The 16,709-nt window shown below is 38.8% G+C and overlaps 1 protein-coding gene and 1 long non-coding RNA gene across 3 annotated transcripts in view; one reads left to right on the top strand and one right to left on the bottom strand.

Annotated features, from left to right (window-relative positions):
• The window catches only part of GFPT1 (glutamine--fructose-6-phosphate transaminase 1), a 57,728-nt gene extending 47,179 nt beyond the window's left edge, over window positions 1-10,549 (top strand). For both annotated transcript variants that reach the window (XM_045446320.1, XM_045446319.1), the window contains 5 exons: window positions 2,312-2,426; window positions 2,686-2,813; window positions 3,376-3,543; window positions 4,234-4,395; window positions 5,047-10,549. In XM_045446320.1, the coding sequence (XP_045302276.1) occupies window positions 2,312-2,426; window positions 2,686-2,813; window positions 3,376-3,543; window positions 4,234-4,395; window positions 5,047-5,091 (618 nt within the window). In that variant the 3' untranslated portion in view covers window positions 5,092-10,549. The remainder of the gene's footprint in view (window positions 1-2,311; window positions 2,427-2,685; window positions 2,814-3,375; window positions 3,544-4,233; window positions 4,396-5,046) is intronic.
• LOC123580903 lies at window positions 6,970-16,709 on the bottom strand. The gene is made up of 3 exons (XR_006703523.1): window positions 15,364-16,709; window positions 14,301-14,309; window positions 6,970-7,072 (listed from the first exon to the last, which is right to left on the bottom strand). It is a non-coding gene; the product is annotated as an uncharacterized LOC123580903 (long non-coding RNA).

Genomic DNA, 16,709 nt, shown 5'->3' with positions numbered 1-16,709 from the left:
CTGGAATGGAAGGACTAAGCCTAACAGTACTACTTAAAAGTTTAAAAAAATAAAACTTCTAAGTTAATAAACACCATTATAAAAAAAGGTTTACCCCAAACTGGGAAAAAAGTGTTTGAAACATAACAATAAAGACCTTAAGACCAACTAAAAAAAAAACAAAACAGAACTCCCACACCCCAAGTGCAGAAACAAGAACAATGAAGTTAAGTCTTCAAAGAGAAAACATAAATGGCCAATGAACATGAAAACAATCTTAACTTGTCAGATTCAGGATATTTGTGATAAAGTAGTATTGAGAGGCCATTACCTAGCAGGCAAATGGTAAACATACGCATCTATGCATCTCTCACATTCTCATACAGCTAATGGGAATGAAAATAGTCTTGGTAGTTGACAGAAAGCTTTATTTATTTATTTATTCGTTCATTCATTCATTCATTCATTCATTCAGTTAGTTAGTTAGTTAGTTTTGAGCACAGAGCCCCTGATGCAGGGCTCAATCCTGTGGACTGTGAGATCATGACCTGAGTCAAAATCAAGAGTTGGATGCTTAACTAACTGAGCCACCCAGGTGCCCCATAGTTGACTGCAGGTTTTAAACATTCACCATTTTTATAGCCTAGGAAAATAAATGTGTTTTAGTTCAAACTATTATGAGTAAAAGTTTGTTTTGAGCCTGTGTGTCAGCTATTATGCCGAGTGCTTTACACTGGTCTCATTTCATTCTCATGATAACGTTGAAAATAAATGTCCCTTTGACAGGTGGGCCATCTGAGGCCTAAAGAGATGGAAAGCTGCTCAAGTTTCAAAACTGTGCCTCACACGGTAGTAAACAAGAAAGAAGGCACTCTTCCTTGGGAAAGTGCTTGTGATTTAATGGAGAATAAGAGCAAGTTATAAAATTATACCTACTAATTAAGTTTAACTATTTATTTTAAAATTTTTTAAATATTGGGGCGCCTGGGTGGCGCAGTCGGTTAAGCGTCCGACTTCAGCCAGGTCACGATCTCGCGGTCCGTGAGTTCGAGCCCCGCGTCAGGCTCTGGGCTGATGGCTCAGAGCCTGGAGCCTGTTTCCGATTCTGTGTCTCCCACTCTCTCTCTGTCCCTCCCCCGTTCATGCTCTGTCTCTCTCTGTCCCAAAAATAAATAAACGTTAAAAAAAAAAAAATTAAAAAAAAAAATTTTTTTTTAATATTTATTTATTTTTGAGAGAGACAGAGAGGAAGCAGGGGAGGGGCAGAGAGAGGGAGACACAGAATCTGAAGCAGGCTCCAGACTCTGAGCTGTGAGTTGTCAGCAGAGTCCGAGGCGGGGCTTGAACCCACAGACCTCCAGATCATGACATGAGCTGAAGCCAGACACCTAAGTGACTGAGCCACTCAGGTGCCCCCCCTTTTTAAAAAAATTTTTTAATGTTTATTTTTGAGAGAGAAGTTTCTTAACCATTTAAAGAAAAGAAAGGCAGTGAAGATTAGAAGGCAATATTCACAAATGTTATTAATACCATTATTAAAATGTAATTATTTCTAAGATTGAGGATTATTCTTATTTCTACTTACCTTTCTACAATTGAAGCTAAAAATTTTTTTTAGCCAAACTAGGGATGGGGATGGGGGAAGGTGGCAGTGAGCAACAAGTATATTGGCAAAGGTTAAAAAATCCAAGAACAATTTTTATTTTACTTATTATTATTTAACAAAAATTTTAATGTTCATTTTTGAGAGAGAGAGAGAGTGAGAGAATGAACAGGGGAGGGTCAGAGAGAGAGGCAGACAGAATCTCAAGCAGGCTGCAGGCTTTGAGCTATCAGCAGAGAGCCCGATGCGGGGTTCAAACTTACGGATGGCGAGATCATGACCTGAGCTGAAGTCAGACACTTAACTGACTGAGCCACCCAGGCACCCCTCAAAGAACAATTTTTTAAAAATCCAACCAAACCAATGTAAGTACCTCAGGGATTCTTCAGTGAGTGCCTTGCTTTTGACTTCTATCAAAAACTTAAATTGGTCGTGCATGTGCAGAGTTACTCTCTGCTCGCTTTTCCTTTCTAGTGCATTAGAAGGAACTTCTGTTTTTGTCTTTGGAAATAAAAGTTAGGTCATTTGTTCAAATTCAGAGAGGGAGAATAGTGATAGATTTCTCAAGTACTGGTTCAGTTCGCTGTTACTAATGCTATTTTAAAAAATGGGCAATACATATTTGTAAAACTAATGGGAGGAAAGTCTTTATTTTCATCGTTTTACATTAAAAATTCCAAGTTCTTAACATGCAACTGCAGCTAATTGTGCTTTTTCGCGTTGTTCCAGGCTTACACCAGCCAGTTTGTGTCCCTTGTGATGTTTGCCCTCATGATGTGTGATGACAGGATCTCCATGCAAGAGAGACGCAAAGAGATCATGCTTGGATTGAAGCGGCTGCCTGGTACGAAGATCCTCACACAGTACATTTTTGTTGTCCGAGGAAGTAGCTAACGGGCGAAGTTCTCTTCTTGTCCTTGACGCTGTGGTTTATAGCTATTTAGTCAAAAAGATCTTTTTTGTCTAGTATTTAAAAATCCCTCACTGAGATCACAGAAGATAGAAGCACTGGTCTTTTGTTGGTTGCTGTCAGTATATTATTGTTACTATATCAGTTCAGTTTATTGTCCTTTTTTCATAGACTTTGTTAATATTCTTAACAGATTTGATCAAGGAAGTATTGAGCATGGATGATGAAATTCAGAAACTGGCAACGGAACTTTATCATCAGAAGTCAGTCTTGATAATGGGACGTGGCTATCATTATGCTACTTGTCTTGAAGGCGCACTAGTAAGTCTTCTCACTTGTAATTTCAGTCTGTTGGACATGAGGACCTGGCACGTAGCCATAATTTTTAAATGGAATGAAATAGGTGGAACTTTTGAAAATGCCTTTGTTTTTATGTGCTCTGATTTGTTATCTTGAGAAAGGGTAACAGAATACTTAATTCAAAAGTGAAAATCAAGAAAAGTACATTTTAGTGTGGTAATTTGGGTTTAGCAAGTAACTTGGTTAATTTGTTGTCCAAATATGAATAAATGAAAGATTGAATTTTTTCTAGGTGTGAGATTTAATTGAGGTCAAGCATGAGGCAAGTAGAGAACAGCCGCCGAGTAATATGAATATATTCATGGTCACCTAAAATCTTCAAAATTTTTTGTGGTTTTAAAACTTGTAGTTACTTGTTGAGAGTTTAGAAATAATGATCTATTAACCTGTATTTACAGGTCAGTGGTCCTTTAATACTTCTGGATAAATAGTGACTTCAGACACCAGATGTTTTATGTAATACTTACTTAAGAATGGGTTTTTGAAAAACAGACTGAAGACTAATCTAGTTCTTTCCTGTTAGAAAATCAAAGAAATCACTTATATGCACTCTGAAGGCATCCTTGCTGGTGAATTGAAACATGGCCCTCTGGCTTTGGTGGATAAGTTGATGCCTGTCATCATGATTATCATGAGAGATCACACTTACGCCAAGTGTCAGAATGCTCTTCAGCAGGTGGTTGCAAGGCAGGTAAGTTAGGGGCTGCTGTGAGGGGACCTGGGGTTCTCTAAGAGTTGGTTCACTAAAGCTTATTTGAATTTTATGACATTTAAAGTGATAATCCAGTGCCCGGTAGGAGGCTTAGAAAACATGTTTAAATTTACATGTGAAGAATTGGAGATGCTGAAGAGTTTTGACGGGACCCGGCTCCTAGATCTCATAATAAGCAGAGCCAAGACCAAAACTGAGGTCTAGTCTCCAGATCTTGTCCTATTTATTAGTGTATGCTGTTCCCTCTTAAGTTAATATTCTTAAAAGTATATTTCAGGAGGAACTAGGTTTTACATTAATATTACAGGTGCTGTGCTTAACAGTTTCCTTCAGATCATTTGGCTTTTATATAAAGCCTCAAAGATATTACTGTCTGGGCACAATGTAGTGGTCATGAAGTGGAGCTTTGAGGGCAGGCCGACTTGGTTCAAGTACTGAGCCGGGTATTTCTCGTTTCTGTGAGTTTAAACCCATTACTGAATCCCACAAAGTTTCCGTTTCCTTGGCTATAAGTGAGATCAATCTGATTTACCACGTGGGATTGTGAGTCAGTGAGGCCACATGCAGATGTGCAGTGCAAAATTTGCACATTCACGTGCAACAGCCCTGCCTTTGCTTACCAGTGATGGTGCATCTGTGTGTGTGTGTGTGTGTGTGTTTCTTTCCCAGGGACGCCCAGTGGTGATATGTGATAAGGAAGATACCGAGACCATTAAGAACACAAACAGAACAATCAAGGTGCCCCACTCCGTGGACTGCTTGCAGGGCATTCTCAGTGTGATCCCCTTACAGTTGCTGGCTTTCCACCTTGCTGTGCTGAGAGGCTATGATGTACGTGATGGGCCCCTGCAGAAATCTTGGACTTTTTTTTTTTTTTTTAGCCAGTTCACTTTCAGAGTTTTCCTTTAAAATTTTTAGGAATAGCATTTGAGAAATCCTTCAGATATTTATCTGTCACCTGTTACAGCGGCATGGCCCGATTTGTAAGTTACATCATAACCTTTTCTTACATATAGAACCTGAAGGAACCTTGGACCCTAACTCCGAAATTAGAGATGACCTCCTTGGGGAACACCTCTGTGTTTCCTGTTTCTTTTGGGGTAGCTCTTGGCAGTTCTTGTTTGGGACGCCCCCACGCACCACAGGACCTAGCATTCCTGGCCTCGCAGTCACTCTGACAATCGAACATCCCACTCTTCCACGCTTCCAGTGTCCCCTGAGAGGGCTGCCACCTTTATGGAGGACCATAGGAGCACTTCGTGTGCCGAACCTGCTCCTTTAGGATCCTTTTTCCTCTTTTCAAGACTTTTGAGATACATTATTTGATTGTATTTTCCCATTTTAGTTCTTTGTAGTGTGTAACTAACATGGTTAATGAACATGTTGTTTTCTGGTTTTATATACAAAAATAATTTGCTTAGAGTAACTGCTCCTCTCCCCCCAGTCTATACAATATTCAAATATCGCTCTTTTTTTTTGCAGGTTGATTTCCCCCGGAACCTTGCCAAATCTGTAACTGTAGAATAAGGAGCATCTGCAACTCTGGGCGATTGAGCAACACAAGACACCTTTTGTATTTAACACCTTGATTTAAAGTAGCACCCCTCAAAGCCTTTTTTAGTAAATCCTTATTTATATATCGGTTATAATTACTCCACTCAATTTGTGATTTTTGTGAAATTACCTCATATTTTTCCAGTAATTTGTGGGGGAGTTTAAATAATGGAATTTATATTGGAATTGTTCACAAAGAGATTTAGCTCTCATTTTCTTTAAAGGATGCTGGATGTTGGATTTCTGGGTCCTCCACTTCAGCCTGGGAGGACTGTGTGTTTTTAGAATAATTGGCCTTTGTTTTACCGAGCTTCTATTCATTCAGCTCAAAGAAAGTGTAGTACATTTAATTGGATATCTGAAGCCAGCAGCAATGTATGCTAATACTTGGACATTTAATTAAGGTCTTGCTAAGTTTACGTGTAAAGAGAAGATGCTGTGATTTGTTTTGAAGTTTGTGTTTTGGTTTTAAATCAAACTGTAGAACTTAAAAAGTGAAAGCTTTTCTTGGTGGAATTTCTTGGTGGGATTTCTATGTAAGTTACATTAACCTGAGTCTCTCAGACCTGTTGCTTGTTAGGTGGAAGTTGAGTTCACTTAGGAAGCTAGAGTGTAGTGCATTGGTTTTTCTCCAGTTCTTAACAGCAAGTTATTTGCACAATCTCATAGCACAAACTTTTAAATTTGAGCTGCTTTAGACAACTGACAACATGGTTTTCAGTGTGAAGATGGGGGACATACAGATGGGGTGTCGTCCTCCTGGTTTTTCCATTTTCTAAAACTGGTTTCTATTTTCTAATATCTGTAGTTTTTTTGTTTTGTTTTGTTTAATGACTGCTGAATGACTTAGTTTATCTTATTCTTTGAAATTACCACACAAAGTTGTTACCAAATGTCTGAGATTAAATCAGTACTGATATATGTAGATTTCTCTTTAATTTTGCCCTGAGGAAAATTGTCTTGTAGTGAATTTTAGCTTTTTACTGCCTTGTTGCATAAACTAGTACCTTTGCGCCAGGTGGAAGTTCTCTGTAGTTTGGAAGATTTGCAAGTTTTTTGACTAATCACTTGACTCTAAGTGTGTATGCTGGGCTAGGCTTCGAGAAAGCCATATGCTTTACACTGAGACTAGTGAAGGATTGCATCAAATATAATGTTACTTCCTAGGTATTTTTCTCTATTATCTGTGTTTTACTCCTGAAATATATTTAGGAATGAAGAAGATATGAATAAATAAAGTGAAATTGAGGTGCCTTCAGCTGGTTTACATCGGAAATGGAAATTAACAATTTAGATTAAAATAGAGTAGAATATTGGTTTGACACCCAAAATGTCTTGAGTAATAATTTCCCCATGGGGTTTTTTTTGCCAAATCTTGGGGGTTATAGGGCAGCGTGTCTGTGTTTTGGTGAAGTCCTTCTCTTTTTAAAGTTTTCACTTTTAAATTGTGAAGATACTTAGCATAATTATTTAAGTAAGTTCAGCCTTTTTCTTTTTTCTGTGTTTGAATTTCTTGATGAGGTTAAGATGTTCTAAAAGCAATTGCTGCAAGTGCAGCACAGAGTTCCGCTTGTGTATTAGGGTTAGAAAAAATACTTTGCATATTTTGAGGTACTTTGGAAGGACTGTCATAGACGGAGACTAGAAACCTGATTGTTTCTAAAAATAAAGTAAGGTTACTATTTACATCTTATATATAGCTACTATGGCTATATCTATGTATTTTAAATGTTTCTGAGATTATTTTGTTTAGGCTTGCTAATTTTAGTATATGTTTAGAGTCATTTCTTCTGTTTGTTAAATTATGCATTTTATGTTTCTGATTTGTATGGGTTTGGCATTTCCTAATGGCCTAAAAAGTTTGAATCAGCATCCTAAGTGAACAAATATGTGAAATCAATCATTAGTTTTCAGTTTCTCTGTTTTTCTCTTCTATGGCTGTCTGTCTGTCTCTCTCTTACACACACACACACACACACACACACACACACACACACACACACACTTCAAGCTAGGATATGTTCTGAATTGAATATCAAAAGCTGATATTAAAGAACAAAGAAGTGGTATTTTCCAAATAAACACGGTTTCTCTTCATCCCTTCTTGCTTCTTATTTTATTTAATGTAGTGATTTTTAAATGCTTTTACACATTAATTATGAACACAAAAAATACTGTAATGAGGCAAATCACTAACAAGTACACATGCCCAATTAAAACCAATGTAATCTAGGATAAGAAAACCTGATTTTTCAAGAAAGATATTCTACAAAAGGAGTCCTTTATATAAAAAGTTCTTTCTTGTAGTACATTTAAAGTTTAAATTCATTCATATGTAACTTAGAGTTTCTTAACTCAGCCATGAGCCCTTTTTAGGCTGGGGTCATGCGTAACCTCTAACACGTGGCCCAGTAAATGATTGTTACTCTGCAGTCAGCTTTTCTATCTCTTTTAAATTACCTATGCCATAGATATAAATGATAAGAGGAAAATTAATGTTAACTGTTTTTAGTTTGCTATGTGTCAGCATCCTATTACGGGCAAGTCAGTGTGCAAGAAACTGAAAAGGATATCTTGTTTAAAGTAAAGTCTGCTTGTCACCAGGCCGTTTTATCACCGGTGAAGATTAAGATGATTGCAAGGCACAGGGTGAGAGAGTGGAAAAATGGAGGTGAGCTGGGTTGTTAAATGTTGTTAGCAGATTTGTTCACTTAGACAGTGGTCCAAGTTTAGGGGCATATTATGTTCAAAAGAGGTTATTAAATGCATTTTGTAGAGTTAGCTATTATCACGGGCTGGTTAGACCATATATCTGTGGTACTCCAAGGAACAGCAAAGGCGAAATGCAGGTAAAAAGCAAGCAAACATAGATAGCACTCAAGGGGAGATGACACAGGGTGGAGTGCAGATGGGGCTGGGGGTTAAGAGAGCTAACACAGATTTTCTGTCTTACGTTTTGTGGAAAGTTGTTTTTAAGATGGTAGTGTCTTATCCTTCTGAATACAGGTCTCTTGGCCTAAGCTAATAATGAGGACAGGGGGAAAGGAGCCCCCGGCCCCCCCCCCCCCCCTTAAAGCTCCTTGGTGATGTTCATTTGGCACTTATTTATATTAAAACCTTCAAAGAAGGAAGACCAGCTGAAGTGTTTGCTTTAACAAACATTTTAAGAAGTCTTTTGGAGTCAGTGTTTTATCTTAAAAAAATTAGGATATACTGTAGCACTAAAAGGGAAAGACTAATGTTAACTATTTATTGTATATTACAATTTAAGTGATTTTTCTAAAAGCACAATGTCATTGGAAAGTGTTTATTGAAAAAGAAATCATAGCTCGCATAGAATTTGTGAAGGCCAAAGAAATGGAAGGAAATGGTAAAGGAAGATATTTTAGCCTTATATCCACAAATTTAGTGGATTTTGTATACCAGACCACCGGATAGAGTGTCTTATCCATGAAAACATATTTCAGATTACTTTTTTTAACCTCAAGTTCAGAAATACTAACACATGAGTTTTTCTCACAATATTTAAGGATAGTTAAAACATCAGTATTTCCCTAGCTTGATGAATTTAACCTTATCTTCAGATCTATGACATGACAACCAATAGGACTGATAACATTAGCTTTGAACCAGTCATTTCCAGGGTTAAAATGAACATCATAGTTAACTAGCAAGACTGTAAAGTTATGGTGGTGTATTAACTTATAAGTCTGTAATAGCTTGATAATCAATATTGTGGAATCTACCATAAATAATGGCTAATGAGAACATTTTAGGAAATTCTTGAATTACCTTTCTTACGGTACTCAGAATGAATGTGGGAATGATCCTGTTAGCTTTTTAAAATGTTCTGTGGCTATTTTGTTTTCGCTTAAATAAAACTTTTCATATTTGTGTAAGTTATACTTTTTGTGAGCTGGAGATTTTAGAATCCTTGCTTTGTTTCAGTTTTCTGTTCTTTTAAGACGAATGTTTAGTTTCCTGAGCCAGTTGGTCATTTCTTCTTCATGTCTTGTAAGTCCAAGAACTCTAACAGTGAACTGTGAATAAGTTACCAAAACTTAGCGAGAATTACATTTTGAAGCAATTTGCCAATATTTGAAGTGTGTACATGTTGGTAGATGTGTTAAAGATTGTATTGCACTAAGAATGTAGCCAGTGTTTAGTTGTTAGTAAACTTCTCTAATGCTAGAAGTTAATCCGTTACTGTTGCTTTTTAAAAGAAGAGATGATTGCATAAATGTAATCAAAAGTTACATGTCTCCACTTCAACTTGCCAATTGTTTTAGAAAGAATCATTAGGTAAAGCGAAGGCTCTATATTTTCTGATGTCATACTCCATAGATACTGTACCTTCTCAAGTGTTTTGAATTTTTTTGTAAGGATGTGTTTCTAGCGGATTTCTGGTGTATACAGTGATCGACACTTTGCTTAAGTGATAGTTGCAAAAGAAGGATATTTAAAATGAGTAAGTAGCAAGACAGCCTGTCCTCTAAATCTAAAGTTTCTGAAGTATCTGGCAATCTGTTAATTATAGAACAAAGCTTCCTTTTACAGGATCGTTTTATAAACAGCAAGCTAAAATCTCTATCCCTGGTGCTTACAGCACTCGCTGTGTTCTGCAGGAGACAGAGTTCTGCCAGGGTGGTTTGAATGAATAGCTGTGCTGTTTTGCCTTCCCATAGAACTGAGCCCAGTCTCTCAGCTCTGTCTCCGTGTTGCTCTACAGCAAAGCCTGGGGCTGCCACACAGCACGGATCACTTTTTCCATGGGCCACGTTTTGGCATAAAATCCAGCTTTACTTTTATTAAATGGTTATCTTTAAATTCACCTCAATTGGCTATCAGTAAGTATTTACCGAGTACTTAGTAAAGCCCAAGAAGTAATTTCCCTAAAAATTTAGAGGCCAGTTTGTCATTGGGAGTGGCATTTAAGAAAAAGGAATTCTTTCAGTTTTTTGGATGAGGAAAGAAGTAAGGGTTAAGTCTCCCTCACTGATCTCTGTACGTAAATAGTTCTTCCTTTTCAAAAAAAAATGGTGTAGGAACTTTATTAGCTTAAACATCCTGGAGCTATAAACTAATCTTGTAATAATATACAGACAGATTGCCAGGTTACAGGTTATTTAACCAGCTGATCTGTTCCCCAGAAGTATGTGTGTAATCAGAAAAATTCATTGTTCTTTTTTTTTGGTTAGCATGTGTACAAGAGATTATTTCTAAGATTGAAAGGCCATGTTTTTGAACTTCATATTATTAATGTGATTCGTTGGCTGAAATTCCAAGGTTCACTTATTGTGTTTTCTCAAATGTATTTCTCCTAATGCTGTTATGTAGCCATATGTACCTTTTCGTATTTCAAAAGATTTTTGAAAATGAAGTCTGGATGTGCAGTTGAAAATATGGAATAAAAAATGGAGCTTGTAAACAATTAGAGAAATGCTTTTTGGATAGAATTGTAGTTATTTCCTTCCACCCACTTATCAGTCTACCTTGGTTTGTATAAGATTAAAAAGGCTGTTTATACTTATTAAGATGAAAGCTCTTGACATGTTTTCATATGCTTTTAATTTCTGCAGTATAAAGAGTGATTTAGAGGCATCCAGCAGTTTAAAAATAGAGCCTAATAAGGTATATCCTGGAACTCACAGCTATTGCATACCTTGGGGATCTTTAGAAGTTAATTTTTGCCTCTGTCACTCAGCTTTGTATGTTCTGGAATGGAGATAAATATGGTGAGGTCTTAGGAGAATTGCCAGACTTCCCAAAGCCTGTGATAGAAGTACTCATTGAGAATTCTGGATTTATTATAAGTAGAAGGCAAATGACCTCGTACTTCTTAAGTAATATATTCTCTCTCTCTTTTTTTTTTATGTTTATTTATTTTGAGAGAGAGAGTGAGGGTGAGAAGGTGCACGTGAGTGGGAGAGGGGCAGAGAGAGGGAGAGAGAGAATCTCAAGCAGGCTCTGTGCTGTCCGTATGGAGCCCCACATGGGGTTCAAACTGACAGGCCATGAGATCATGACCTGAGCCAAAATCCAGAGTCGGATGTGTAACCAACTGAGCCACCCAGGTGCCCCTAATACATTCTTAATATGTGAGACCCAAAGGTTGATACCCATTAGTTTTGGGTTGTCCTATAACATCCTGGTTGCAAAGGTCTAGATGTATCAGGGTCACTACAGTTTGTTTCTGCCAACAAGCCCTTTCAGGTGACACTCGTGTCTTCATGTTGTCCTCACTGATGCCAGTGTGGCAGCATCAGTCACGGATGTTCTACTATGGCAAGTGCAATGTGGGATGGACTCATTAGAAAGCTTGGTCTTCAAACAGTGCCCCTAATGGGATGGAAAATACCTGAGACAAGGCTTTTAGTCCCTGGCCAAGGGAAATAGCAGTAAATTCAAGTTCCTGTTAGACTTGAATGTAGTTAACCAGTTTGGTTCATGGGGGCTTTTTGCCTCCATACTTTGTATGTAGAATTATTTTGAAATGTTGAGCACATTTGCCTTGAATTCTATCTCTTGCTTCCTAATTTTGTATTTATCCTTTGAATAAAAGGTAAACCCAAAATTGAATTTACTTTTGCTGCTGTGTAGAAACCTAGGAACTGTGGGAAATCCTTATAAGATTTTTCTCTTATGTTCTTGGTTATTAACTTGGACCCATGTATTGTTACTAAAGTTCAAAGTGTTTCTTTGAAAGAAACAAATTAATTTTAAAACTTCTTCATATGTACGGTTTTTGCATGTATGTATGTGTGTGGGGATTTTTGTTTTTCTTTCTTTTTTTTTGATGTTTGAAGTGGAAAAATACTCTGGCTTCTTAATGCAGAATTGATTTTACTGATACAACATTAATAACTTAAGTACTTTGAGTTATTTTCTCAGCAGAGACCTATTTGTGTAAATTTGTGTGCGAATGCCTGGTTCCAGGAGTAAAGCACGGAGTCTGGAGTTCCCCAGAACAGACAAAAGCTAGTTGACTTGTAGACATATTGGTCTCCTCAACTTGGCCTTCCCAAAAGGTGATGTTCCTTTGTTATTGGTCCTCACTCAGTTCCTTTGGGCTCAACATTGCTGAAACTAACGAAGGGCAGCTCGGAGAATGTTGATATCCTATCAGAAGACAAGGCTGATTTTTAAGTTATTTTTATTTTATTTTTTTAAATTTATTTTTGAGACAGAGAGAGACAGAGCATGAGCAGGGGAGGGGCAGAGAGAGAGGGAGACACAGAATCCAAAGCAGGCTCCAGGGTCTGAGCTGTCAGCACAGAGCCCGACACGGGGCTCAAACTCACGGACTGTGAGATCATGACCTGAGCGGAAGTTGGACGCTTAACCGACTGAGCCACCCAGGCTCCCCTAAGTTATTTTTTAAATTAAAGAATCTGTTACGGCTTGACTTAGGCCCAAACAGGATGCTTCAAAACTTGGATCATTATTTAAATGGATAACCCTTCACAGAAAGTAACAGCTAGCTCTTGCTTTTCTGTTCTTACCTTGAGCTGCCTAGCATCCTGGTGGGTCTACTAGGCACACACACCATATGAGAAGGTTCTGTGGACACATGGGCTCTGCTTACACGATATTTGTGTTTCTCATTGCCTAAGCACAATGACTTTGCCATAGCAGTTGCTTAATAAACCACTTGCTGACCTTAAGTTACACTCTAAATAGCATTTTAATTTATTTTCTTTCAGTGCTTTTATTTGCTGAGTTAGAGTTTGGTCAAGAAGTCATAAATCACTACTGACTGGCATTTCCAGTGGGAAAGGATTTAATATGGGGAATTGGGGCTTACACAGCCATTAGGAGGCCTCGGGAAGGGGGAATGAGGCCCCTGTGCAATCTGCCCGTGTAGGAATTGCAAGGAGCCACAACTGTTGGAAGGTCTTGTGGCACCAGGGTGGGTGACTGCCAGAAAGATGCGTGGAAGCTGTTGGCAGATCCCACATTAGCTGTCTGATGCCCATTAACCTGTTTGCAGTTTACCACTGGAGAATACTTATTTCTACTTTCCTGTTCCAGATTGTGTGCAAGTGGCTCTCATTGGTGAAATCTAATTGGATCTCTGTGGATAGGTATACAGTAGAAAGGAGAACTTAGAAGGGTGGGCTGGCTCAAGATACTCAACAGACATTGTCCAGCGCAGTTCACCCTTGGGATTACCCAGCATCTATACTCACCCTTGTGTCCATATTTAAATTTCCAAGGAGAATCAAAAAGGATATGATTCTGGTTGATATGTTGCAAGAATCCCTGTTGAAATAAAGACACACCCTCTTCCCAAGAAGAGGAGATAAATTTCACAAATTTCTCTCTATGTGTTGTCCGTTTCTCTCCCTTAGTCACAATCCCCCTTAGTATAAAAGTCATATAGTCTTAAGTGGAATACTTAGAAGGGGGAGGGGCCAAGTTGATTAATTATATAAACGTATACATATCAGGGAAAGAACGTGCACTGTTACTTAAGCCCTCATTTGTACAACTAGTCAAGAGTCCATAGTTTACTTAAATACATACGTGTACACACACATACCAATACATTTTCTCTTCCATTACCCATTTTGTGTTTCCTTTGGCCTCCACAAGCACCCAGGTAGTGATGCCTCTCTGCCAGAACTTTTTGCTTCTCTCTCTTGTAGCTAAGGTTGGGACCCTTCCTTCTCTATTCTTGTATATAAACTGCAGGCCCATATATGTAGAGAGGTGGCAGCAGGAGTTTCTGGCAATAGTGAGACTAGATAACAGGAAATTACTGGGGTAGAGAAGTTAATGTTGGATGGGAATGCAGAAGAAAACAATCTCTTATCAAGAAAAAAGTTCTCAGAAGCAAAAGGTAAGAAAGCACTAGGAAGAGAAGTGACAAGTATGGAAGCTGGTGGCAATTCTGGGGGGGTGGGGGCATCTGTTCCTCTCCTGGAGGCTAGATCTTTTCAATTCCAGTGGGCTGCCCATGGCGGGCAGGAGACAAAGCCACAGTCTAGAGAAAGGTGGGAAGTCAGCAGAATGGAAAACATTCTTGGCAAAAGAGTAACCCAGGAAATATGTCAGAGAGGGTTAGGACAAGGGAAAGGGCAGGCCTCAGCCTTGGTTGTGGTGGATCGGGGATAAATCTCCCACGGGAATTCCTTACCACAGCTAGAATCATGCAGGTTTTGTGCAGACATTTGCCCTACCTGTTTGTCCTAAAAAAGCCTCAACCTGAGAGGTTATTTTACAGTGATCCTGAGTTGATGGAGCCTCCAGGCACCTGGCAGAAGCCAACCCAAATCTTTTTCTGGAGCAGGGAAGTTCCAATATAAGCCTCAAAGCACTTTCCAAAAAACAAGCTCAGAATCCCAAATCACAGACATGCTATCATAAGTGAGAAAAAAAAAGGCAAATGACAGAATCAAATTTGTAAAGACGTTTTAAGTGGGAGGAAGAATTGATGCAGAAGATGTGAGGCATTTTGACTGCAGGGGCAGCGACTGTAACGATGCAGCCACCAGCCACTGAAGGGGCGAGACATGGATGCTCTGGGGTCTCCAGAGGGCATGTGGCCCTACCAACACCTTGAATTCAACTCTGTGATGCTGAGTTTGGACTTCCCGTCTCCAGAACTGTTAAGAGAGTAAATCTCTGTTATTTTAAATCTTCACATTTGTGGTAACTTGTTACAGTAGCCACAAGCAAGTGGATTCAGAGAACTTGCATTCTCTTTTGTTGTATTTATTCCGAGTAATTTTTGTTGTCCTTGTAAATGGTATTTAAAAATATTTTTACAAAGACAAAATTTACATTTTCTAACAATTCGTTGCTGGTATAGAGAATACAATGGGGGCGCCTGGGTGGCTCAAGGGGTTGAGAATCTGACTTTGGCTCAGGTCGTGATCTCACAGTTTACGAGTTTGAGCCTGGCCTCGGGCTCTGTGCTGACAGCTCAGAGCCTGGAGCCTGCTTCCAATTCTTTTTTTTTTTTTTTTTTTTAATGTTTATTTATTTTTGAGAGAGAGAGAGAGAGCACGCGCGCATGAGTGGGGGAAGGGCCGAGAGAGAGGGAGACACAGAATCTGAAATAGGCCCCAGGCTCTGAGCTGTCAGCACAGAGCCCAATGCGGGGCTCGAACTCACGGACAGTGAGATCATGACCTGAGCTGAAGTCGGAGGTTCAACTGACTGAGCCACCCAGGTGCCCCCCCACCCCGCCTGCTTCCAATTCTGTGTCTCCCTCTTTTTCTGCCCCTCCCCCGCTCATACTCTGTCTCTCTCTCCTTCAAAAATAAACATTAAAAAAAAAAAGTAAATACAATGAAATTCTCTATGTTGACTTTTGTTCACTGCAACTTTGCTAAATTGATTTATTAACTCTAGTGGATATTTTCTATGTGCACTATTCTCTTACCCATGAATAATACCAGGTTTGTTTCTTCCCAACTAATCCTTACACATTAAAAAAAAAAAAAAAAAAAATTGCCTTAACTCTGCTGCCCGGGGCATCCAGTACAATTTGAATAAAAATGGTAATGGAAACTTCCTTCAAAATAACTCTGCTTATCTCCCTAGAAGGGTCCTTTGTGCCTGATTATAGTTAATCCACTGACTTTCGAATTTCAACTATATGCTTAGAAATTCTTTTTGTTATTTCTCAACTTTGGTCACTATTTTCTCTCCCTTGAAGCTATTTTGAACCTTGTCTTTTACTTCTTTAAATATGATATGCAGACTTATCTTTTTAAGTCTATACCTGATATTTCCAATATCTGGATTGCCCGTTGTTTCTGCTGATGTTCACTCCTGGTGCCTTGTTTCTTTGTGTGCTTTTTCGTTTTAGCCATGAGTTCCTCGGAGAATTACTTTTGGGAATTCTTTGAGGCCTGGGTTGAAGGGGCTTCTTTCTTCAGAGAAGGTCTGCATTTATTTCTGTGAGGTACCTAGGAATTAACCAGTCCAGGATTGCTTTCTACATTCATGGTTTGAGATTTTGTGCCATTAGGTGATGTGAACTTGGGGCTTAAAGCCATACAACTCTAACTCCTAAAGGACCTGATTGGTATCCTGGTCATCACTGTTTCCCAGGAGAGCACAATTTTGCAAAAAGAGACTACCGCGTCTCCCTTAGACACAATGTCTCCTATTCGGCCTTGGGAAAGTAGCTCTCAAATTTTAACATGTCCGAAGAGCCCATTAAAAGATGCAGATTCTTAGGTCAATACCTGAGATTATGATTTAGCGGGTGGAGTTGTGGCCCAGGAATATGCATTTTTAACAATCATCAAAGATGATCTGTGTGTAGGTGGCAAAAGTCCACACACTGTAAGAAACAGTCTTTAGTCTTTAGATCTCGTAGCTTCATTGGGTCCATTGTGTGAGACGGCAAAAGGCAAGCTGAGGACAAAGCACAAGCTAATACACCACAACACCCCCCCTTGGGTGGGATATGTGTGACATTCCTCATGCACTCCTGACTCCCCAAGAACAAAGGGAAAAACAAATGGTTAACTGATAGAGATCACAGTTTTGCAGGACATGAATCTCCATCAACTTGGAACTATCTTAACGATTTACAAGAAAAAAGCAATCTCCAGCAATCTATAGACTCAATT

This window comes from Leopardus geoffroyi, chromosome A3 (genome assembly GCF_018350155.1).
Source record: "Leopardus geoffroyi isolate Oge1 chromosome A3, O.geoffroyi_Oge1_pat1.0, whole genome shotgun sequence".
Lineage (NCBI taxonomy): Eukaryota > Metazoa > Chordata > Mammalia > Carnivora > Felidae > Leopardus > Leopardus geoffroyi.
The sequence above is the reverse complement of the archived record's forward strand: the minus strand, read 5'-3'. Positions and strand labels throughout refer to the sequence as shown.